The sequence below is a fragment of the Pygocentrus nattereri genome, chromosome 1 (genome assembly GCF_015220715.1).
Source record: "Pygocentrus nattereri isolate fPygNat1 chromosome 1, fPygNat1.pri, whole genome shotgun sequence".
Taxonomy (NCBI): domain Eukaryota; kingdom Metazoa; phylum Chordata; class Actinopteri; order Characiformes; family Serrasalmidae; genus Pygocentrus; species Pygocentrus nattereri.
In genome coordinates, this window is record NC_051211.1 from 6,430,597 (window position 1) to 6,456,144 (window position 25,548).

General features: G+C 41.4%; 1 protein-coding gene across 1 annotated transcript in view; it reads left to right on the top strand.

The window, feature by feature from the left end:
• trpn1 (transient receptor potential cation channel, subfamily N, member 1) overlaps positions 1 to 10,653 on the top strand; it is a 70,773-nt gene extending 60,120 nt beyond the window's left edge. The window contains exons 26-29 of the mRNA XM_017700601.2: positions 1,663 to 2,120; positions 3,805 to 4,733; positions 6,362 to 6,508; positions 8,422 to 10,653. Of these exons, the coding sequence (XP_017556090.1) occupies positions 1,663 to 2,120; positions 3,805 to 4,733; positions 6,362 to 6,508; positions 8,422 to 8,579 (1,692 nt within the window). The 3' untranslated portion in view covers positions 8,580 to 10,653. The remainder of the gene's footprint in view (positions 1 to 1,662; positions 2,121 to 3,804; positions 4,734 to 6,361; positions 6,509 to 8,421) is intronic.
• The last annotated feature ends 14,895 nt before the right edge of the window (positions 10,654 to 25,548 follow it).

Consider the following 25,548-nt stretch of genomic DNA (forward strand, 5'->3'; position numbering starts at 1 on the left):
GTGTTTCTGTTTGGTGGAATTTTGGGTTGGAATAGGGGCGCATTCAGAAAAACATTCAGTTGTGCAACATTGGCCCACACCTGCTCAGCTTCCTTCTACTACTCCTCAACTACACAGCGTACATTCAGTCTTTCAGTGCTGTCTCAGTCCACAGCGTGCAGCAGTGTGTTGCTGCTGAATGTGACCCTGTGGAGGTGTGCTGTGACTGACATTGGTGGTTCTAGCATTGTTATATTTACCTGTAGTTTGTATTTGGTGTACACCGGCCATTTTTCTCTGACATTGGAACCTTTAGTATCAGCCAGTTTTGATACCGGTCCAATATTTTTCTGTTCTTGTATTCATTTAGCTTGTTTTTGATCTGATGCTGTTGCTTATTTACTGTCTGATGATCTTCTGTAGTGTTGAATTTGTTGCTTGTAGTTTATATTTGACTGTGTCATGTTTACTGTGTTTGTATTTAATGCTCACAAAGCACATTCAGCTACATCTTCGCAAAACCTGACATGGAAACGTGGTTAACTTGTTTCGCAACACCAGTTAACGACTTTCTCTGTTAGACTAGAATTAGAATTAGAATTTACAACCATTACACACTGTGAAATTAGACCTCTGCATTTAACCCATCCGTGCAGTGAAACACCCAAATACATGCACACTAGTGAACACACACACTAGGGGGCAGTGAGGACACTCGCCCGGAGCGGTGGGCAGCCCTATCCACGCCGCCCGGGGAGCAATTTGGGGTTAGGTGCCTTGCTCAAGGGCACTTCAGTCATGGACTCTGAATGGTCAGATGTTTGCCCTGATTAGTCAAAGAGCTGTTTATGATGACGTCTTAACTTCCAAACTTAATCAGCGCTGGAGCAGGTTAGACGTGCATCTTAAGTTGACCTGGTGATGGAGCCCTACACTCAAAAAAACAAAAAATGTACATCGCTTAAATGTGTATGTCAGTTCCAATTAAAATGAAAGGCGACAGGTTTAGTTTAAATTAAGTCAATGAAGTAAGTACTTACACATAGTGATTATGTTGATGTAACATATTCATATGGAGTCAATGTACACATTTGAATTAAGTCAGTTTTAAGCAGCCTTTGAGCAGTTTGTTTTATTTTGCAGTGTGGAGGTGAACAAAATATTATTTTATTGATATTGTGATCATCATCTTCACTTAACCCCTTAAAATCCCAGGCTTATCACATACTAAGGCTTATCATTCAGTAACTACAGGGACTTCAATACAAACTGGCTGAGCTGTTCTTAGGTTATAGAATGTGTGTGTAATAAAACCTGTCTGATGGCAAGGCTTGTTAAGTGGTTAGAGAAGACTGACCAACTGTATATTTTATTAAAAGGGAGCGTCGTTAGTCCTGCTTAATTGTGTTTAGTGTAGTACAGTATGTGAAACGTTAAGTCCCTAATCATACATGTGAAATAAAAATCATTGTGTATCAAAATGTGTATCAAAATATTGTGATATGTGTATCGTGAAAGTGTCTTTGAGTATTGTGATATATTTTGCCATATTGCCCACCCCTATGGGGCCTCATAACAGTGACCAACCATTGTGAAACAGAGTTATATTGAAGTCTACAGCTAGCTAAGCCATATGTCCTGCTTTGTAAGACAGATCCCTGATGTTGTGTTTATTGCCTGTAGTTCGTGTTTGACCTGATGGTGTGCGGGAGGCTGAATGCCAACGTAGCTCTGGAGGAGCTGGTGCTTCACGCTGCCACTCCTCTGACCATGGCCGTGCGCCTGTCCCGGGCCCTCAGCCTGGCCGCTTTGAGGGAGAAGGAGCGCTCTGCCCATCTGCAGGCGGCCGCTCAACACTGCGAGGCCATGGCCTCTGATCTCCTGAGTCTGGCCTCCTCAGCCGAGGGCCAGGGAGCTGGAGTGGTCCTGAGGGCAGTGGACCACCGGGGAGCCAGCGTGCTGGACTGTCTGATAGAGGGGAGGCAGAAGGGTGTGGTAGCCCACCCTGCCGTGCAGAAGTACCTGACTGAGGTGTGGTACGGCAGCCTGCAATGGGACTCGTGGAGGATCTTGCTGCTGTTCTTCAGTCTGCTGCTCTGTCCTCCACTCTGGCTTGTCCTCTCACTGCCTCTTAAACACAGGTACTCTCAATGACCTGAATCCAACATTGATATTCAGTAGGGGACGGGCCAAAATTGAGCTTAAGTTGCAAATAAGGTGTATACACAGATTAGGCATATCATTATGACCACCTCCTTGTTTCTACGCTCATTGTCCATTTTATCAGCTCCACTTACTGTGTAGCTGCACTTTGTAGTTCTACAGTTACAGACTGTAGTCCATCTGTTTCTCTGATACTTTGTTACCCTGTTCTTCAGTGGTCAGGACCCCCATGGACCCTCACAGAGCAGGTACTATTTGGGTGGTGGATCATTCTCAGCAATGTAGTAACACAGACGTGGTGGTGTGTTCCTGTGTGCTGCGCTGGTCTGATTGGATCAGACATAGTTTTAAAACACCTCAGTGTCACTGCTGGACTGAGAATAGTCCACCAACCAAAAATATCTAGCCAACAGCCTCCTGTGGGCAGCGTCATGGGGGGTCCTGACCACTGAAGAACAGGGTGACAAAGTACCAGAGAAACAGATGGACTACAGTCTGTAACTGTAGAACTACAAAGTGCAGCTATACAGTAAGTGGAGCTGATAAGATGGACAGTGAGTGTAGACTGATGTATTATGGAGCAGATTATTTCTGTACAAATTTATTGACTGTTATTGAAGCAGTCAACAAGCAGTTTCTTCTATTGTGATGCACAGAAATAACAGATGCTGGTTCTCTTTATTCTTCCTCGGGTGTATTGTATCATGTGAGCATTGTAGAGCATTATGTCATCGACCAGAATTTACCTACTGATCATTGCAGCCATGCCATACTTTCATGCATAGTCAGTCAACACATTTACAACAAAGATTTTACTTTTACTTAATGATAAACATTGATAATGATCTTCCCTAATATTCACTTCCAGCTCCCATAAATTTGCTTATGATCAGAAGAAAATCAGAATCATTTATAATTCTGTATTATTCACATAGCTTGTAAGTAATTTGTTCCAGGGAATATTTCATATAAAGACAGAAGACAGACATTTTCAGAATATAGCAGATGTTTCCACCCAGTATTTGATCATATTCACTGAACTCCAAAGAACAGAATGTTTAAGTGATACTGGTTTATTGTGCTAAAATATCTGCATTTCGTTCATTTTACTGCATTTCTAACACTCTACAAACTACTATTACATTTCTCTGTAGTACTTATGTAGGCAGATTTAGTCCCAATTTCTAAATTTTATTAATGTGTTTAGTTCAGCATTGCCAGTACACATTGGATATCAGCATCAGCCCACAATTCCCATATCCATGCGTTCCTAGTTTAAATAGCAGTCATACTAAGTATTCTAAGTATACTAAGTGTTCTCTGTGTGATGGAGCTCCACCCAATACATTTGATATGAGTTGGAGGGATTCACAGCTGATTATCCAACATCAATACCTGACATCACTAATGCTCTTGTGGCTGAATGCAGTCAAATCCTCACAGCAATGTTCTGACATCTAGTGTAAAGTCTTCTTAGAAGAGTAGGTTCTTCTGTTGCAGCAAAGGAGGACAAACTCCCCATTGATTTCCTTGATTTTGGAGAAAACATAGGATGAGCAGGTGTCTACAAACTTTTGGACAAATTATGTATTTCATGGTACTGTGTCATTTCCAGTAAGAAAAGCTTTGCAAGGTATATGACTGAATCCACATTCTCCACAGGTTCAACACGGTCCCAATTGTAAAATTCATGAGTCATCTGGTGTCCCACGTCTTCCTCCTGGCCCTCTTCATCCTCACCGTCGCCTACCCACCCGTGAATCCTCTGTCAGAAGGCCGCCTGCTCCCAGGATGGTGCGAGTGGCTCTTGCTGACCTGGCTATGCGGGATGCTAGTGTCTGAGCTGAGCCACCCTGGGGAGCGGGCCGGTCTAGCCTGGGTCAGGCTCCTTCTCCTGGGCTTCTCTGCTGCCGCCCTGCTCTGCCACCTGCTGGCAACCGCTCTCCAGAGGTGGCCCTCAGCTCCCATGCATTGCCTGTTTGCCCGCAATATAATGCTAGCAGTTGCCATGACACTGGGCTTCATCCAGCTTCTGGAGTTCCTAACGTTCCACCACCTCTTCGGTCCATGGGCCATCATCATCAGGGACCTGATGAAGGACCTGTGCCGCTTTGCCGTCATCCTGCTACTCTTCCACACTGCCTTCTCACTCAGCCTCACTGCCATCTGCCAGCCTGTATACCCAGTAAGTGACCTTCGGAGAAGCAGGGGAAACGATAGCAGTGTTGAAGAAACCAAGCATGATATAGAGCTAAACCCCCTGGATGTCTCTGTGCTGCTCTTCTTCGCTCTGTTTGGCCTGACCGAGCAAGAGGACATCCCTCCTCTGGACCGCTCCCCCGCTGCGGCGGCAGTCTTGGCTCACCTGGCCTTTGGGGTCTACCTGGTGGTGACGGTGATCGTGCTGGTTAACCTGCTCATCGCCATGATGAGCGACACCTACCAGCGCATCCAGGCCCAGTCGGACACCGAGTGGAAGTTTGGGCGCGCTGTCCTCATCAGAGACATGAGCCGCAAGTCTGGAACACCGTCCCCTTTCAACCTACTCACCAGCCTCTTCTTCTATATCAAGATCCTCTGCAAACATGGAGGTGAGGATTTACCTTATGTTTATGCATAACTGTTCATTTTGTGGTTGGGCTGGAGGTTTCAGAACCAGCCTTGCAATCGCAAGGTCGACGGTTCAATCCCCTGAGCTGACCGTAGGTGAACTTGAGCAAGGCACCTATCCCCCAACTGCTCTGCGGATAGGGCTGCTTACTTTCCCCCGACTCACTGGCCCCTAGTGTGTGTCTTTACTAGTGTGTGTATGTGGTGATTCACTGCATGGGTGGGTTAGATTGCAGAGGTGAAATTTCCCCATTGTGGGACTAATAAAGGTGACTTCATCAAATTAAATCAAATTAATCATGAAGTAATGTCCATGTGGATTGTTAAAATTATTCTATAGTGCTTTGGAGTTTTCATATGACATATGCAGCCATGCTGACAGTGCATCACAGAAAGCTTAGGGGGCATATTTATCAGAGGTGGGAACAAGTCACTAAATTGCAAGAAACAAATAAGTCTTAAGTCTTCACGTTCAAGTCCCAAGTCGAGGTGGTCGAGTCACGATGTAGGTCCTGAGTCTGTACAAGCGAGTCTCAAGTCATGTCCCAAGTCAATAGTCCTAATCTTTGAGTCCTAAACACGTCAGCCTGCATTCTTCAGCTAATTTTAGGCCATAACACTGAATAAGGGTAACAGTACTATAGCCTTTTAATGACAGCACATTAGCAGTGTATGGCTATATATTACTCCATTATTATTTATTTAACTCTTCCAAATAAAATACAAAATTCATGGTAGACAGATAAACATGACAGGCATACTAGTGCACACAAAGAGTAGTGCAACTACAAATGAAAAGCAGTTTAAAAGTACTACTGAACATAAAAAAAAAAATTTATTTGAAGATAATTTTCAACGATTTTTGGAAACATTGGGTGGCCGGATTAAAATAAAACTAGCCACCTAAAAACAACCACTAATTTGAAATTAATTTTAAAAAACATGATGGTGAAGGTACGAAGCTGAACTTGACTTTTTTTTTTTGCCAGATTCTTATTTAAATGGTGCAGCAGTTACGCTGCAGTATCTGGTTGCTGCACCATTTAAGGTGGAATGGCAAATTGCAATACGAAGCAAGCGAATAACAAGTCAACTTCAGCCTCGTGGTTTTCCCTGCAGAAGCTGTTAAAATAGTTAAAAATGGGAAAAATTTTGTTAAAACTGACAGAAGTATCATCAATCAGTCAGGAGAATAAAGCAAGCTGAAATATGATAAGGGGGTTTTGCCGTTAGTTACCCTATAATATTAATCCCCACCTGGGCAAACACCTACACTATACCAATAAGAGTCCTTGGGCAAGACTCCTAACACCGCCTTGGCCTACCTGTGTAAAAAATGGGAACCAGGCAACATGCCTATAGGCGTTTAGAGTCAGACGTCTGGTACCTATCAGCCACCATTGTGAACAACTGCGATTCTGTTTCTCTAGTTGCTCTAGAGTGGAGCATTTCTAGCCACTCTGAATGACTTTGATTGCGTTTTAATTACTTAATTGTGCAGAAATGTTGAATGTGGAATTCCTTATTAATGCACAGAGAGAAATTTGAATAGTAGTTATCTTTTTATTTTTGTGTGTCTGATGCGTTTACTGTTCTGGGGACTCCACAGGGAAGCTGTGCTCAGTGGAGCGTCGTGATCTAATGGGTGAAGAAGAGGATGCTGAAGGCTTACCAAATAACCGCTCTCTGGATGCAGTGGCACACACCTCCACCATCTGGCTCAGAGGAAACAAGAGAACCCAAATCCTCCCTGAAAGTGAGTGCTGGGTTTATGTCCACGAAACACATTCAGTAAATAAAAATGAAATGCGTGTAATGGATTGTTATCTAACTATTTAGAGCACTGTGCAAAAGTCAGAGACCACCCGTCACTAATTCAAATGGGTGTTAAAGTATGAAGTGATTCATTTTTCAGTGTCAGAACAAAAAGCAGAAATCACAGAAGTTTCATCAATTATAACACCATTTCTTCTGTATGTAGTGCGTCACTCTTTACCTCTATTACAGCGTCCGTTCTTTTCAGGAGACTCGCTTTCAGTTTCTCAAAGTAACACCTGTGGATTTTTTTCCGATCTGAAGCACGAGTGGAGCTTGTTTGTAAAGCCGTAAGCCACAACGGTCATGCGTTTCTGTGATTTTATCATAGGACGGGTGTTCTTAGGCACAATGCCAAGAAAAGTAGTTCCTTTAGCGTATGGCGCCATTGCAAAGCAACCATGGACCACTGTTTATACCAATCCATGAATGTTTTTGTTGTATAACATTGAACATATGATAACACGCCACAGTTTAATCTAGGAACATTAGCTTCATAAGCACTTTCTGATCGCTAAATTACCACCTCAAGTCTTTATTTAGCACCAGCCCAGCAGCGCAGCCCTTCTCACAATGGGGCTGAATCTCCAATGGCTCCCTGCTCCCTACATAGTGCACTACATAACAGTTTAAATACTGGATTCTGCAGCCCGACAGAGCAAAATACAACTAAGAAATAGTCGTTTGGGATTCAGACGCATCCACACTCAATAAATGATGCACTGTTTGGCTGTAGGGGTTAGAATTTTTAACTTTCATAGCTGGTACTCTGTTTAGGGAGCTGTTTGGGATTTAGCCTGGGTTTGACGTGACGTCTGACAAACACAGACATTTGAAGCGTGTAAGACGTTCAAGTGACATTTTTAGACTTTTGTACTGTTTTACAATAAATCAAACTGTAAGTAATTTAATTCAAGCCTGTGATGTTAATGATGGAGCTGTTTAGGCTCTTTTAGCCTGTTAACTAGCTGACCAGCCTGGTTCTAGTTAAGAACATAAGCCGCCAGCCCCTCAGTTTAGACAGAAAACGGGTTCTTATTTCGTCAGTACACTCGGTAGTCCGTACGAGCAGCATTAGTGTGAAAGATTAATCCATTAAAGGTTTTTTTTGTGCTGTTTCATAGTATTGAGTAGATTTCAGTCGGTGTGAGGTGGACATAGGCGTGCATAGATGTATCCCGATGTATAAAGTGATATGTATTGGGGTGATATAGTAGAGGCACTCATTCAGTACAGCAGCAGAGATAAATAATACAACAGCGTGAGTAAAACATGAATAAACAGCAGCGTCAGTAATTAAAGTGGACATGAAGTGCCATTGCAATGATTGTCTAACTGGAATTTAAGAGTTTTACTGCTTCAGGGAAGAAGCTGTTTCTCAGTCTGGTTGTTTTACTCTTAATGCTCTGCAGCATATATTGTGGACTTTACAACACGGTTGTAAAACCAGGGGACACTGGGGACAGTTGTGGTGGTCTACCAGGCCTTGTTGTTAGGAGTCCCATTTTCTCATCATTTCAACCACTTTTTGAAAGTTTTATTATTTAGGCTAATGTAAATAACAAGTAACTTTAGGAGGCTTTATTATTACGCAATTGCATGTCAAGATCATGAAACACATACCTCAAACTGCGTTAGGTGATCTCTATAGACTTGCTTATGTCATTTCTGACAATGTATGACACGCTGTTATGTATAAACACAAAAAAGTGCTCATCTAGTTGAGAACAGCAGTAGCAGCTGTCTAGAAGCCTGGATTCTATCTGCACGTGTGCTTTTTTGGAGTATCGTAGATGCAGTTTGATGTCGCGTACTATGCTCTTTGTCTAATTCTGTCCTGTGTGTTTTGTTTAGGCAGCCCCTTTGAGATGCCCAGAGTGGGAGGACAAGTGCGAGTAGAGAACGTGACTGACTGGGCAGTGGTGGTCCAGCGTTTTCTAGCCTTGCAGAGTCAAAAAGACAGAGCACCAATAGAGACCGTCAACCATCTAACCCCACTTCATCATGAGTAACGAAACAGACCCAGCCCTACACCCTGGCCATCTAGAACTAACAGCATCATGTCCATGTTTCTGCTTGCATTCATGTCATCATTCTTGCGGTTTCAGGGTTAAGCATGAGTTTTGCATCTTTATAGACTACATCTGATCCTGACCATCCACTGGACATGTTAGTGATAGGCTGAAACTCCAAGCCTGGAGGATCGCTATGTTATATCCAACCATGTAAACACAGGTGCTTTTTATGGAACAACCCCAAAGCACTGCCTTTGATGAAATGGTGATGAAGTAGTAATATTAACAGTATTATATTCGTTTATATCGTGAATGTTTTAAAATTAACTTTGTATTATTGATGTTGTCGCTTATGGAAAACTGTTTCAGACCTGAAACAAAGACCATTGTAAAAGCAGACAATTTGCATTAAGTAAACTGTATGTATCCTGACATGTAACAACAACAGCGTTTGGGACACTTTGTGAAATTTCTTTCTGAGTTCTAAGTGATATTTCCCTACTGTTGTGATGTCATCATGCTCAGAGATGTGATGGATCATCTGTCTTGAGTTGGTTTCACTGAAAAATAACATAAAAGGGCGGATTAGGTCAAAGAGGCATAGGAGGTAAAGTTGCACTATGTAAGATTTTTTTTGTTAAAACTGACAGAAGTATCATCAATCAGTCAGGAGAATAAAGCAAGCTGAAATATGATAAGGGGGTTTTGCCGTTAGTCACCCTATAATATTAATCCCCACCTGGGCAAACACCTACACTATAACAATAAGAGTCCTTGGGCAAGACTCCTTGGCCTACCTGTGTAAAAAATGATTGAATTCTAAGTCGCTCTGGGGGCAGAGCGTCAGCCATATGCCATAAATATAAATGTAAATGTAAATGTAATGTCACACACAGGCTCAAAAAAAGGATGTGCGGCTCAGTGTTCAGGTTTCAAATGCAAAACCAACATTATATTCATGAAGATGTGATGACAGTAGTAGATAATTTACTCACATCCTTGAAACATCTTTCACCAATTTTGACTCCGTTCTCTTTGAAAACCTCGCTGGCCGGCATCAGATTAATCTGTTTGGGGAAGAGGTCCGAAGCACAACCCACATTGTGTAATTGCATGCAGTTACACATTTTGACCAGAGGGGTCTCCAAATCCCTCAAATTTAAATGGTACAGCTTTAATCGACAATCGTCAAAACACCTTGCACTGGTTGGGGTGGCCAGTGTAACGGCTCATCTACTAAGAACTTTCCATGAAAATGAAAATGACACCTTCAGTATAAAGTGTTACTATAACTTACAAACCCCTGTTTTTCTCACAGCCGTTTTTGTATGAAAGGGTATTTCTGCCAGGTGGGAGAATCTATTGATGAGTATGTTGCCATAATGAATCATCACTCTTTCAGTAAGATTAATCATTATTTTGAGAAAATAAATTAAAAACAGCAGGTGACGCTATTTCACCTGGACGTGGCTCAACAATAGTGGCATCCATGTTAGCAACAAAAATAAGGCTTTGTATTCAGATACACATGAAACGTTCAGTGAAAAATCTAATTTACACAATTTTCCATTTACTCCAGATGGAATCGTTTGGCCAAAAAAAGCTTGGAGTCCAAACATTGCTTCTTTACTTCAGCACTGGGGCTGTGAGACTAATGTTCCTATCACTAGAAGTCAATACTCACCCAAATCTTTTCTCTAAATACTGTACATTCCCAAAACGTCTCTCAACCTGCTCAAACCACATCCAGGTTTTCATTAAGGACACAGTATGTCCAAAGAAAAAAGTATTTCCAAAACGTTAACTTTACAGGAGAGGGCAAAAACGGCCTTAACCTTTAACGTAACTTAGTGTAAAGAGATTTAATTCAAAGTGATTTTGGGGCATTTCTATCTGTCCAATCATAATAAAATTTTCAGACAATGGCAAGTTCAAATGATGTAGGAAAAAAAAGACAAAAATGGAGGAACATGTTTTTCTTTGGACAGCGATGACAATGTGAGTGATCAAAATGAACAAAACTTCACAGTGTAGTTGCCATTCTGTATTGCCTCCGATTTGTATGCACTAAAGTCACAAGATTGTTGTTGTTGATGTTGTTTTCTTAATAAATAACTATCAAATTTTTCTAACTATTTCTTTGTAAAGAAAAACAACAGAGATCATAACCATAATCTAGCATCTACTATGTCCACATGATGTGCAAGCGCAAGAAGAGGAGTCAGATTCTGCAGGGGGTGTCAGAATTCGGCACAACACCTGTGTCTGAAATTACTGCTTGCTGTGTTCAGCAGTCGTTATAGTTCACAGAAAGTTACACCACGTCCTAAAACACATGAACATGCGGTGTGAGTGGGTTGAATGGTATTTTAGGGATGTGTTTACAGAAAGGATTTGGGTGACTATTGACTTTCAGTGAACAGCAACATTAGCCTTTAGAAATTTAGAAATTTTGTAAGTGTGAGTTTCACCAAACCATTAGTTTAAATAACACATACATTTTATTAGGTACACCTGTTCAATTGCTTGTTAACACAAATAGCTAATCAGCCGATCAAACAGCCGCACTCACTGCATTTAGGTATGTAGAGGTGGTCAAGACAACCTTCTGAAGTGCAGACTGAGCATCAGAATGGGGAAGAAAGGGGATTTAAGGGGCTTTGAACGTGGCGTGGTTGTTGGTGCCAGACGGGCTGGTCTGAGTATTTCAGAAACTGCTGATCTGCTGGGATTTTCACACACAACCATCTCTAGGGTTCACAAAGAACGGTCCGAAAAAGAGGAAATATCCAGTGAGTGGTCAGTTGTGTGGATGAAAACGCCTTGTTGATGTGAGAGGTCAGAGGAGAATGGGCAGACTGGTTCCAGATGATAGAAAGGCAACAGGAACTCAAATAACCAACTAGAATCTCTGAGGAACGTTTCCAACACCTTGTTGAAAGTCTGCCATGAAGAATTAAGGCGGTTCTGAAGGCAAAAGAGGGTCCAACCTTTTACTAGCAAGGTGCGAGTGTAATCATCAGGTCAGTCCTTAATGTCAGCATAAATCAGAGTAGGTGCTTCATTATCATAATCATCTTCCAGCATTTTGCAATCCATACATGAACAGAAAGAGGCAAAAACTGAGCAAATGCCGCTTTGGTCTTATTATGAGTGCCACTGCGCAAGTCGGTGCTGTTTTATTAATGACAAAATATGATTTGTGCAAAACTCTGAAATTACAGTTATGTAAGTTTTTATGTGACCAGGCTCAAACAGCCATTCCTTACTGTAAGGACAGCATTTATCTTCTGTTTCTGGAAACTTGTCCTGATGATGTTTGCATTTGACATGTGGAACAGTAGATGAGAAAACACAGTATTGTCGTTTGTTTATAAGACCCGTTTGTCTGCATTCCTGCCTGGGCCAGGTCTCCAAACTTGATCCAGTCTTGAAATATGAAGAACTTTTCTGAAAGCCATGTCCCATTGTCCACACCCTTAACATCAGATGTGCAAGATGTTGGAAGACAGCGTTGTACTGACCCCCCTCGTGATACTAAACAGGTGCATGTGAGTGTCCAAAACCTTGAGGTCAGATATACGATGTCCCGCACTCTCATCCATCCCTTCGGCCCCCTCAGCAGGAAGTGCTTTCTGTCTAACCGTGATGAAAGCTGAATGAAAACAAGGTGTCCTCAGCTCACTCCTGAGATTAATGGCTCGGACGCCTAAAACGTTTCATAAGTCACAGGTTTGGACCCTCTGTGGAGTTTAACTTTGGACAGGGGGGTGAGCTGTGCGGTAAACACTGATGATGAGACTGTATTTTTCACTTTTATGAGGACCGAGTTTTTAAACCGTGTTTATCTGGACGTCATCAAAAACCCAGCTTTCTGTTTTATTACAAATTAATAGCATCGGTGGATGCTCCGTGTTTTGGAGAGTCATTGAATTATACATGTTTGAATGGAGCGGCCAAATTTTTTGCTTTTTACGACTGAGGCCTCAGACGGCCTTGAATCTGTTGTTTCACATCTTCAGCGCTACTTCCAATTTGATTCTCTCTCTTTTTCGCTCTTGCTCTCTACGTGATTGGCTAATGATGACAGTCTTTTTTACCCAAATTTATGTGGCACAAAACTTCAAGAAATAAACTGCCCAGGAATAAAAAGCAGAAAATTTTGTTCAGCAGCCAGATAAAGTCAATTTGCTACAGATGCACTGAAATGATGTTCTGGATGCTTCTTTGCTTTGTCCAGCTGGGCCTAATTCAACCGGGTCAGTGTGGTCTCTGTACCACATATTTCAGACGTGTTTGTGCGCAGATTCACTCAAAGCCATGGGAATGTAGCATTTGTGGGAAAATGACAGCCTTTGGATCATGTTTGGAACATCTCCCAGTGCAGCGATACTCTTTTGAAAAGTGATGTCTGAACACAGAGCAGATAGTTTTAAGGCTTTTTTCCAGCTCCCTCAACACTCCACTGATAACAAGAGGATAGTGGGCCACCGTTGGTCCACTGATGGCAAAGCTGGTGGTCCACTGGCATTTCGCATAGCGTTTTTTTCTGGGTGGCCCACTAGTGGTTTCAGACAAAATTCCACTTTTCATCGTTTATTTTCCTCACAGACCAATTTGCTTGTTTTCCCTTCCTTCCTTTCTTTAGTTATACCTTGTAAAGTAGTTTAGTAAGTCTTTTTAATGTAGCACAGTGTCATCAACATTTTCTTGTTTGTAATATTTGTCTTAGCGTTTTATTTTAGAAACCTTTAGAAAGATTGAATACTAGTTAGACCTTGGATGCAGAACAGTAATCTGGGTGGTCCGAGGGTGGACCAGCAGTGGCAAACAGAGTGCCTACCTTATCAAGCCAGCGGACCTGTATACACTTGCTATACAGGTGCTGTCTGTTGTTGCAAAGCATTTCTAATGATTTTGCTTGTATAAGAGTGTTAGAGGCGCCTTGCACTCCCACCCACCTTGCCATTCACCACTGTGGGCCTCTGAGATCATATGTAATTCTGTAGTCGGCATCATGCCTATATTGGCAAATATCCGACCGAAGTAGATATTCCTTAAGGGAAAAATGAATGGCGTTTTGAAAAATTGCAGAACCTGTGGCAACCGAAAATGCACCCAATACATCCCCCACACCCCCCACCCCGTGTCTGAATTACAAAGCCATTGAATGTGGATAGTGCTATATACATGCTAGCTAACACTCCTGCTCACTGAAAATACTTCCATAGTACACCAGCGACTCAAACAATGGTTTCTAATGCCAAAGCCTCCAAACTACCACATTGGGCTAAGATTGCTGAATTGTGTGATGTATTTCAGTGAGGTCAGTGTTATGATGTCAGCAGTGGGCTACAGCAGTGGGAGGTCACACGTAGCAGCATTCATATTTCAGCTTCTCAACAACTGCATAACGGACACTTCTCACAAAGAGTCTGGCTTCTGGTTTAAGTAAGTAAGTAGTAAGTAAAGTTGATTTATATAGCGCTTTTTACAACAGGTGCTGCCACAAAGCAGCTTTACAGAACAATCAGTATTACAGAAAGAAAAAGAAAAGAAAAATCCGTGTCCGAGCCCCCATGAGCGTCGCCAGTGGCAACAGTGGCAAGGACAAACTCCTTAAACGAGGAAGAAACCTTGAGAGGAACCAAGATTCAGAAGGGGAACCCATCCTGCTCTGGCCGACACCGGATAGCACACATTGTTAGTATGACGTATTGTAGAATGAAGTGGGAAAAAAGCAGCGGTTAATAGGATTAGTTTATGATTATGCAGCAGCATCTGAGGGTGAGGACGGCACAGCGTTGTTCAGCAAGACGCTCAGTGGTGGTCAAGCCGGTCCAGAAGGTTCCCTAACCTCCAGCCCACGACTGCCCCCATATAATAATGCTGCAGGCAACAAACTGGCAACAACAAATGACTTCTTACATGTTCAGCTTGGTGTGAACAGCTTACGTTAGCTAGCACATTATCTCAGACACACTACAAGGCTCTTCTCAGATCACAGACAACTAGCAATGCCAGAAAATGGAAATCAAAATGTCACAGCATAACCGCGACACTAAAACAGGTTAGCTGTGAGTTGCGTGACAGGTGGGCGTTATCCAAAGTACTGCTTCAAAACCTGGTATGAAACTACAAGGATGATGCCGTTTGGCAGATCGCTAACATAGCTAGCCAGCTAGCTTTAAGGTTTGCTGCTCATATGAAGCTGGTGTTTCTTAAACTGCTTGGGGGCAGTCGTGGACTTGAGGTTAGGGAACTGGCCCTGTGACTAGAAGGTTGCACTATACACTACACTATACCAATAAGAGTCCTTGGGCAAGACTCCTAACACCGCCTTGGCCTTCCTGTGTAAAATGATCAAATTGTAAGTCGCTCTGGATAAGAGCATCAGCCAAATGCCGTAAATGTAAATGTTGAGCAAGACACCTAACCCCCAATTGCTCCCTGGGTGCCATGGATAGGGCTGCCCACTGCTCCGGCCAAGTGTGCTCACTGCCCCCTAGTGTGTATGTGGTGTTTCACTTCACGGATGGGTTCAATGCACAGGTGGAATTTCCCCAGTTGTGGGATTAAAGAAGTATCACTGAATGGTAGGCTGGCTAATTAGCAGCTGAGCTACACCACACATAGAGCATTTTAGCTCTGGTTATAGTTAAATCAGTGTTTCTATTCTCACTATGTGTCTCGACAATGCGCACAAACTAAAATATGGCTGGTGTAGCTCAGCGTTTGAGCGTGATGGTATGTTACAATAACATTTGATAACCCATATGCAGTAGTGATATGAAGCAGAAGTGAGTTCCACAAGATGTTGGAAACATTCCTTTGAGATTCTGGTCTAGGTTAAAAGGATTGCATCATGTGGGACCTGCAGTTTTTTTCAGGTTCACTTTCATGCTGCGACTCTCCCATTCTACCACATCCAGATGTGTTTTTTACGGGATTCTGCTGGATTGCTTTTGTTTCCCACCACTGAATACATACGATATATGAAATAATGTAAATACAAATCGCTGTTGTCAGAAAAATGGTAATTTACAGGAGAAGGAAAAAACCTACTTTACTTTCAATGTAAGTCAATGGAACCAGAATTTTTTCCAAGTCATTTTAGGTCATTTCTTGCAGTCCGTTCGTCATGAAATTTTCATATTATGTAAAGAGCAATAGGCATTTTCAAAAGATGTCAAAAACTGAAAAACGTCAAAAACGGAGATATGAGGTTTTCTTCCGACAGCAGCAGAATACAAATCCACAATACGAAACACAGCTAGAGCAGACGTCTCATATACACTACAATAATACAGTGTTTAAATATGTCATTTTAGAAAAATAATCACACCACACAATCACATCATTCTAAGACTTGTTGTGTATTTCATATTTTGTGGCAGTCGTGGGCTGGAGGTTAGGGAACCAGCCTTGTGACCAGAAGGTCGCTGGTTCAATCCCCAGAGCCGACAGCACATGACTGAGGTGTCCTTGAGCAAGACACCTAACCCCCAACTGCTCCCCGGGCGCTGCAGATTGGGCTGCCCACCGCTCCGGGCAAGTGTGCTCACTGCCCCCTAGTGTGCTCGCTAGAGTGTATGTGGTGTTTCACTGCACGCATGGGTTCACTGTGGCACTAATAAGGGTCTCTTAATCTTAATTTTATTCTTTCCAGTTGTCGAAATTTTAACACTATAAAGTTTGGTCAGTAGGGGGAGCAGTGTACTCACTTCACCTCAAACTCCGCCTACAAGCACAGCCATTGGCTATCCAGCAGCTGAATGCTGTCATTTTATTGGCTGTCTAGCCAAGAATCTGAATAAACTAGGGCTTGATGTAAATAATAATAATTACTATAAAGTGTTTTACAGCTAGGTGATAAACCAATTATACAAGAAATCATTAGTATTTAGAATCAGAAGAAAATGAAACAGATCACATTAGAGAGAGAAACACCACGAGACGTAGAGTTTTCATGAAATGCTAAGTTAAAAAGACACATTTTAGATGTTTCTTAAAAGTGAGCACTGAGCTTGACCGTCTAATAAAAAGTGGAATTGAGCTCCACAGTTTAGAAACAGAATAACTGAAAGAGGCTCTCCATGTTTCAGGTCTTTTACAGAAGGTATTTGTAGAAGGCCACTATCTGCAGATCTTAGATTACGTGCCGGAACATAAACAGCGGTGGTGGACAGTAACTAAGTAAATGGCCATTCACTACATTCTGAGAAATCTGTCGTTCCTTTTGGTTTCTGTGTGTATAAAAACGTAACATGTCAAAACGAAAGAAGCGCAAAGCCAGAGCACCAATCAGGGCCCAGCGGTCACTTTGTTTAGAGCTGGTTTTGACCTGTTGGTCATACCGACCCAGTGCAGCACGCGGTTCAACGTCAACGCAGCAGCGTAAAACTTTGGGAGAGTCTGTTCAACATAAATGATGAACTAACCTAACTTTGTGTAAATAGAGCACAAAATAGAAATATGTCCACATATGCAGTCGAGACTGACTGGAGTAATATTTCACCTTGAGTATCTTTACATTAACTCAAGTACATAATTTGTGCACTTCATCCACCACTGGTATTTTTGATATCTGCACTAGTTATTCTTCTCAGCTCATTCATTCTGTTTTTTCCTTTAGTTTGTCACTCATGTGCATGAATTTGAAGCTGATTTGTGGCACACAGAGGTGTCGTACTCTGTTAGACTCAAAAGAATAATAAAAGCCCTGGATTTAATGGATAAAGTACAGTAGACTGGCCCTTCAGAGAGGGTGCTTTGTTAGCTGACCAATACGACAAGAGCAACTTTTAAACACAGGGCACAGTTGCAATATGTCCAAATTTACAGAGAACAGACCCCTGAGGCTTTCTTCATGAGTCTTGTTACAAGCATGATAACAGAACATTAGAGTCGTAATTAAACTTTTAGTACTTTTACTTTATACTTAAGTGCATTTGAAGGCAAATACTTTTGTACTTTTACTCAGGTGGAGGTCTAAAGGGAGGAACTTCTACTTTTACTGGAGTAATATTTTACCTTGGGTGTCTCTACTTTAACTCAAGTTCATGATTTGTGCACTTCGTCCACCTCTGATAAACACTGTGCCGTAAGCTGGAGCTTTAAGGTCATTTTGAGCTTTAAAAACTAGTAAAACTTTAAAATCTACCCTGAATGATAAAGCCAGTGCAGTTCTTTGAAAAAGGGGAGTGATGTGATGTCTCTGTTTTGTTGTTGTTAGGGTGCTGCCGCATTCTGTACAAGTTGTAAGGGATGTGTAGTTTTCCTAGGAAGTCCAGTAAGAAGACCATTACAGTGATCAACTCTGCTTGTAGCAAACGCATGAACAAGTTTCTCTGAATCGCTCCGAGAGAGAAAAGGCCAAACTATTTCTCAAATGCTAAAAAGCAACTTTAAAGAAGGGTTTAAAGAGTTTCTCATAAATCATTTTCCTCAGCGTTTCTGTGCCAATAATCAGTATTTCTGTTTTTTCATGATTTAATTGTAGAAAATTTCAGAGAGATATCTGACACACAGCTGGTTAGCCTGTCTACAGAGCAGCTTGAACATCATTAAAAACGGTCAACTCTGAGAACTCTTTTGAATGTTGATTCTGAAGAATATTAGCGTGATGTGCTACAGTCTTAGCCAAAAGCATTCAATATAATACCAAATAAGTGTTCTTTGGCTTATAACGCAGTGGAACCCTTTTCGAAAAGGTTCTATATAGAAGCATATACAACACACATCTTCTAAGCTGCTTCTCCTTCTCTGTTGCGGGGGGAGCTGGAACCTATCCCAGCAGTCATTGAGCAGAAGGCAGGATACACCCTGGGCAGGTCACCAGTCTGTCACAGGGCAGACAGACACATTCACTCACACCTGGGGCAATTTATCAAGTCCAAATGGCCTGACAGCATGTCTTTGGACTGTGGGAGGACATCAGAGAACCTGGAGGAAACCCACGCAGAGAACATGCAAACACCACACAGAAGGGACTCTGAGAACTCCCCGGCCGGGGAATCGAACCCAGGCCCTTCTTGCTGGGAGGTGACAGCACTACCCACCATGCCACCATGCCACCCATATACAACACATCAATTTGAAGAGCCCTCTTACAATGCAAAAAACACTTAAATGATGCAAGAGGTTCTTTGAATGTTCATGGTTCTATATAGAACCATTTTTTACTAAAGAACTCTTGAAGAACCATCTATTTTAAAAGTGTAGTCTAGCATACTAGTAGCATGATATGTTTACTACTCCTGGGTAAGCGTTGCTAACCTGAGCTCTCTAATGTTTCAGCAGCTAAGAAGGCTTCACTCTTAGCCAAAAGGGTTCTATACACTACCAAAAAGGGTTATTTGGCTTGTAACAATAGTGGCACTTTTTTGGTGCTCTATAGAACCCTTTTCAAAAAGGTTCTATACAGAACCCTATACAACACATTCTCCATGAATCCAAAGAACCATTTTATGATTCAAAAGAACTTGAATCATGCAAAAGGTTCTTTAAATGTTCATAGTTCTATTTAGAACCATTTTCTTTCATAAGGAACCCCTGAAGAACTATCTTTTTCTAAGAGTGTAGTCATAATATTGCAAAAAAAAAACAGACTATGGCTTCAAAACAAGGCCAAAACATTCAGAAACATTTCTAATCAAGAGGGCTGTCACCGATCACTGATGTCAGAATTAAAGGCTTTGTAAACTATTAAACTCTCAGGTATAACCATTGATTTTATTATTAATTTATTTATTTGTTGTAAGTTTATTTATCGTAGTTATTTATTTATTTATTTATTTATTTGTAGTTCTACAGTTACAGACTGTAGTCCATCTGTTTCTCTGATACTTTGTTAGCCCCCTTTTACCCTGTTCTTCAGTGGTCAGGACTCCCATGGACCCTCACAGAGCAGATACTATTTGGGTGGTGGATCATTCTCAGCATTGCAGTAACACGGATGTGTTGGTGGTGTGTTAGTGCGTGTTGCGCTGATCTGAGTGGATCAGACACAGCAGTGCTGTACGATATGTTCTTGTCGTAAAGAGACAGTGGACCCATATATTGATTCACAAAACTCAATACCAAACTGTTCATATGTGCAATAACAACAATTGTGTGTGCAATAACTCAAGAGGGACACTAACTTAATTTAAATAATTTAATAATTGTAATTGCTCTATACCTGATGTTTCATATTACTATCAAAATCACCGCCACCTTATTATATTCTTGAGTACTTAAATCTGGTGTACATACTGTAAATTCTCTGTAAAAGTGTTTATTTTTACATAAATGGCTGCAACTGTAACAACTGCAATTTCCCCCTGGGATCAATAAAGGAATCTGAATTTGAATCTGAATCTGAATATGGACACCTTCAGTATAAGAGGCCAGTGGACGTTTTTGAATATGATATGGATACGTGACAAGCGAAAGGCAGGACATCACAAGGGTCAGGTAAAGCTCTACTCACAACTCACTAATGGACAACTGTAAACTCTCCAGTGTTATTAGATGACGGACCTTCAGGATGGCCACCATACAGGCACACCTGCGCACTCCTGCTGTTGGTCCCACTGTGTATGTGGAGAACTGGATGTTTTAATACAGTTATTTTACAGGGGTTTAAAAGGCCAATGCTGAAATACAGCGGCCCTCTGGGCTCCATCACGGTGACACATGTTTAAAACATGAAGCCCGAGGGGTCCAGTCCAGCGCCAGCCTACGTTATAGACACAGCAACAACGCTGGAAGTGAGAGAATTACTGCGTGTTTGACAAACCCTGTCAGCATTCGAACAGCCTCGTGTTCATTTTGAATGGAGTGAACAGAACCTGCGAATGTACCACCGCTTCCAGAGCTGTGATATGAAGTGACTGACCGTGATGGCTTTCTCTCATAGCAATATTATTGTGAGGCCTGCGTTTATCTTGCACTACAGGCCGGAAATATAGAACCATGGTTTTTAAAGTGTCAAAAATATTAAACTAATTACTTTGCCAGCAACCAATACGACATCTTTACTGACATCTAGTTTAACCAAAGTTGATTGTTACAAATTCTTCCATTGGTTTGGTTTGAAATGCTGTACTCTTACTTTTGTGTCCTTCAAATCCAGACCTTTAGTGCAGTTTCCAGCCCAGTATTTTATAATCACTACTCACTAATTCAGCTTTAACTGATTAGACACTTAGTGCCCAGTGCTAGGACTCCAGGACCTCTAGTGTACATTCTGACTTTAACATTTGCAGAACACTTTTTGGAGCTATATAGAACCAGTTTTTCAAATAACCATTTACAGATTTTCCATCATAGAGTGGAACCATTTAACCTTCAAAAGAACCACTTAGTCATTCAAATGGTTCCTTGAGTTGTCATGGTTCTACACATGACAAGAGCCTTTACTAAAGAACCCTTGAAGTAGCCCCTTTTTAAGGGTCTAACAATAGCAAAACCTTTTTTGATGCTACATACACTGCTCACAAAAAGTGAGGGATATTTGGCTTTCAGGTGAAATTTATGGAAATCGTAAAAAGTTGACGCTACAGTGATATTATATCATGAAAGTAGGGCATTTAAGTAGAAGCATGCGATGATGATTTCCTCATCTCAAGCAATTTATAACAACAGTGGTGAGTAAACCCCAACAGAAAATCTCAATGTCTCAATAACTCGTCATGCGCCCTCGAGCATCAATTACAGCTTGACAACGACGTCTCCTGCTGTTCACAAGTCGACTCATTGCCTGCTGAGGCAGGGCGTCCCACTCTTCTTGAAGGGCAGCCCTCAGATCATTGAGGTTCTGGGGTACAGAGTTACGAGCCTCTACATGGAGACTCAGCTGATCCCATAGGTTTTCTATGGGATTCAGGTCTGGAGAAAGTGCAGGCCACTCCATTTGTGGTCCCCCAGTCTCCAGCAGCCGTTCCCTAATGATGCGACTTCGATGAACTGGAGCATCGTCGTCCATGAAGATGAAAGCCTGTGTTTGTTCATGCAGAGGCACAATGACTGGATTAATGATGTTATTCAGTAGTTTGGGCCACTGGGTCACTGCACCATTCACAAAGTGTAGGGCAGTTCTGTATTGACTAGACACACCTGCCCACACTGTAACACCACCACCACCACCACCACCTCGCCGTTAAGCTCCTTGTTAGAGAACAGCAAGTTGTGCAAAAAGAACTAAAACATTGAACAGCTGGACATGTGCATTCAAAAGTTTAGAGAAGGTCACATTAAGTTCACCTGCAAAGGTTAGAGTGCATTTTCGGTTCATCCTGAAATTTCACCCAAAAGTCAAATATCCCAAACTTTTTGTGAGAAGTGTATAATCATTTAAAAAAACTATTTTTACTTTTTATTGCACAATGACATAATACAAATTCAGTGACAATGAAATGGTTAATAATGAAGAGAGGAGATTTAATAAACCAATAAAAATTCAAATTCTATTAGTTAATACAATCTAGTCTATTGTGGTGGTGCTTGTGGACAACACATTACACTCCAGACAGAAAAGCAATTTTTCAGAATTTGTCATCAATCCAAAAATGCAATTCACATCTGTTACAATAAAAAAAAAAATTTTTACCATTTAGTATCATATATAATTATTATTATGTTATAAGAACTTTTCTTCACTACATGTGTTGCCTACAAGCAACATTGTGCAAGCACCACTTCAGAGAACACCACAGGTTAAAAGCCATTTCTCACTTGAAAATTATTTGATTAGTTTTATGCTTTTTACACTTTAGCATGGTTGCAATTGGTATTTATGGTATCAACTATGAACTAAACTATTTAAATTAGCAGAAGGTGTGCGATTACTTTACGTGACATGAACATGAAAACATGAAATCGAATGTATCTGTTTTTTCAGTGTTTTTAGTTCAAAATCAAAGATCAACAAAAGCAAGTAGTCACTGACTTTCATTCCAAATGTTTAGATTAAAAAAGATATTTTTCATGTCACACTTTATATCATTTCTTTACACGGTCGCTCTGTGTTGCCTCAAGCCAACGTACCGCAAAAAGACCAGCAAGCACACTCTCCTTGACAATTTTCTGATTTGAATCATTTAAGTTTATTTCACACAGAAAAAACTGAATCAGTCATTCTTTATCATGATTCTCATAATGCAAGCAAAAGGGTTCCGAAAAACATACGTATATAAGGTCCAGAATACGTCTACAGATTACGTTCACTTGGACTGGGATGGCTGTGGCATCACCACTCGTGATTTCTTCACAGTAGAGCAAAAGCTTTGAGGCTTTACTTTTAAATCATTTTGGTCAAAATAACGCAGAGCAAACCTTAACCATGTTAAACGTGTTTGTAATACAGTGCAAGTCATTTTTCATCGTATCATAATTTGTAGCACTATAATCCCAACATAGCTTTTGTGTATATCATGCAGCCCGAGCCTTTTTCTAGACAAGCCTGTAGTGTTGGTGACATGAAAACTCCACATCACCTCATAAAGCTGTACCTATACCTAAGGCATCCAACAGTGACATAAGAGGTGGCACAGCAAAGAGGCCCTTAGAGATTTAATCATGGCAGAGCAGAGCATGATGGCAGACCACGAATGATCCTGCGTCCCTTTTTATCCAAACGTGCTGCATCAGAGCTGTGAAACATGACCTTTCAAAACAATGGCCTGCCGCTTAAGCCCCCTAACAGAAACACAGGGAGGAGGGAATCATGCTGGAGAACCTCTCACCCTCGCTCTCTTCAAGGCTACGTCTGCGAGGTGGAATGCAGAGACCCACCAGTGACAAGACCACCATTAATTACACCTCGGGAGTTATTTTCGAACCGTTATTTGTTATTTGTGAAGTTGGTGTGAATCAATCTTCCCTGATAGAGGATTAAGCCATCGAGAGAATGAGACCCTGCAAATTCCGAAGAGTAAACTGTGTGGGATAGCGAAAAAGGTGGAAAGACTGGGCCTGCTGAAAGTCCTGCATTTATCACTTCTTATGGACCCTTTGAAAGCCTCAGGGGTCTGTTCTCTGTAAATTTGGACATATTGCAACTGTGCCCTGTGTTTAAAAGTTGCTCTTGTCGTATTGGTCAGCTAACAAAGCATCCTCTCTGAAGGGCCAGTCTATTATACTTTATCCATTAAATTCAGGGCTTTTATTATTCTTTTGAGTCTAACAGAGTACGACACCTCTGTGTGCAGCAAATCAGCTTCAAATTCATGCACATGAGTGACAAACTAAAGGAAAAAACAGAATAAATGAGCTGAGAAGAATAACTAGTGCAGATATCAAAAACGGGGTACTACGTAATACCAGTGGTGGATGAAGTGCACAAATCATAAACTTGAGTTAAAGTAGAGACACCCAGGGTAAAATATTACTCCAGTAAAAGTAGAAGTTGCTCCCTTTAGATCTCCAACTTGAGTAAAAGTACTAAAGTATTTACCTTCAAATGTACTTAAGTATAAAGTAAAAGTACTAAAAGAGTAATTCTGGCTCTGATCTGGTCCTGTTATCATTTTTATAACCAGACTGGCTTCATGAACTCATTTCAGGTGAAAGTCCTCCAGCGTCTCTCTTGGTAAACCAGTCTTTTAATAGAACGTCATTAATTAGTGACGCTGACGTCTATTAAAATGATCAGAAGCACAAAACACTGAAGGTAAACAGTTTCCATCAGGGAGAACCGAGTGGCTCTGAAATCACTTTTTACACACAAGCAAAGTTTCAGTTTCAGATTTATTTACAACTTAGTTCCAAGTTTAAGTTTAATAAAAAATGGCTTTAAACTCAGGATCACAGATGAGCTCCTTTACTATGTTGATCTGTATGTGATGAGGAGCGATGAGGCGGATGTACCTGCTGAGATAAGCGAGTTTTATTTTGGGTAAATCCAGGGTCGTAGTCAGAACAGTCCAGGTTCAAATGGTCAATACGAACAGAACAAGAGTCAAACATAATGAAATAAACAGGATCCAAACACTACACTTCAAACAGAACAAGCAAAACATCCAACACAAACAGCATATCTAACATCAAACACTTCAAACAAATCAAACAAAGACCAGCAAACACAGGGCTTAAATACAAACAAGGACAACGAGGGACAGCGGAAAACAGGAGGAAACAATCAGGAGCAGAGTCAGTAAACAAGGGGGCTGGACTAAGAACCAAAACAAAGAAAACATGTGGACTAGACCAAAATACAAACACAGACACATGGACAGGACTGGGAGGGGCCAATCGTGACACTGTAGGTCTCTGTTCATAAACATAAACCAGCCCAAGCTCATTTACTATAAAATGAAATGGTGTTTGTAGAAATTCAGAAAAAAGCCGCGTCAGTCTCGACTGCATATGTGGACATATTTCTATATTGTGCTCTATTTACACAAAGTTAGGTTAGTTCATCATTTATGTTGAACAGACTCTCCCAAAGTTTTACGCTGCTGCGCTGACGTTGAACCGCGTGCTGCACTGGGTCGGTATGACCAACAGGTCAAAACCAGCTCAGAACAAAGTGACCGCTGGGCCCTGATTGGTGCTCTGGCTTTGCACTTCTTTCGTTTTGACATGTTACGTTTTTATACACACAGAAACCAAAAGGAACGACAGATTTCTCAAAATGTAGGAGGAAAAAGTCAGATATTAGACTCTGAAATGTAGTGGAGTGAAAGGAAAAAGTCGCCCAGAATGGAGAAACTTCAGTACAGATACACCAAAAAATACTTAAGTACAGAAACAAATTACATTTACTCAGTTACTCAGTTACTGTCCACCACTGCATAATACATTTTGAACAGTTACCATTGTAGCTACAGTTTTGGATCAAGACAGCAAGAGGAACAGATCTTAATGGCTTTGAAAGAAGGTTCATTATTGGGGAATGGATGGCAGAAGCTTCAGAAACAAAGACTGCTCTACTGGCCAGTGACTCAGTAGGCACATTTGAGAGTTTAGTGGTATTAAAACC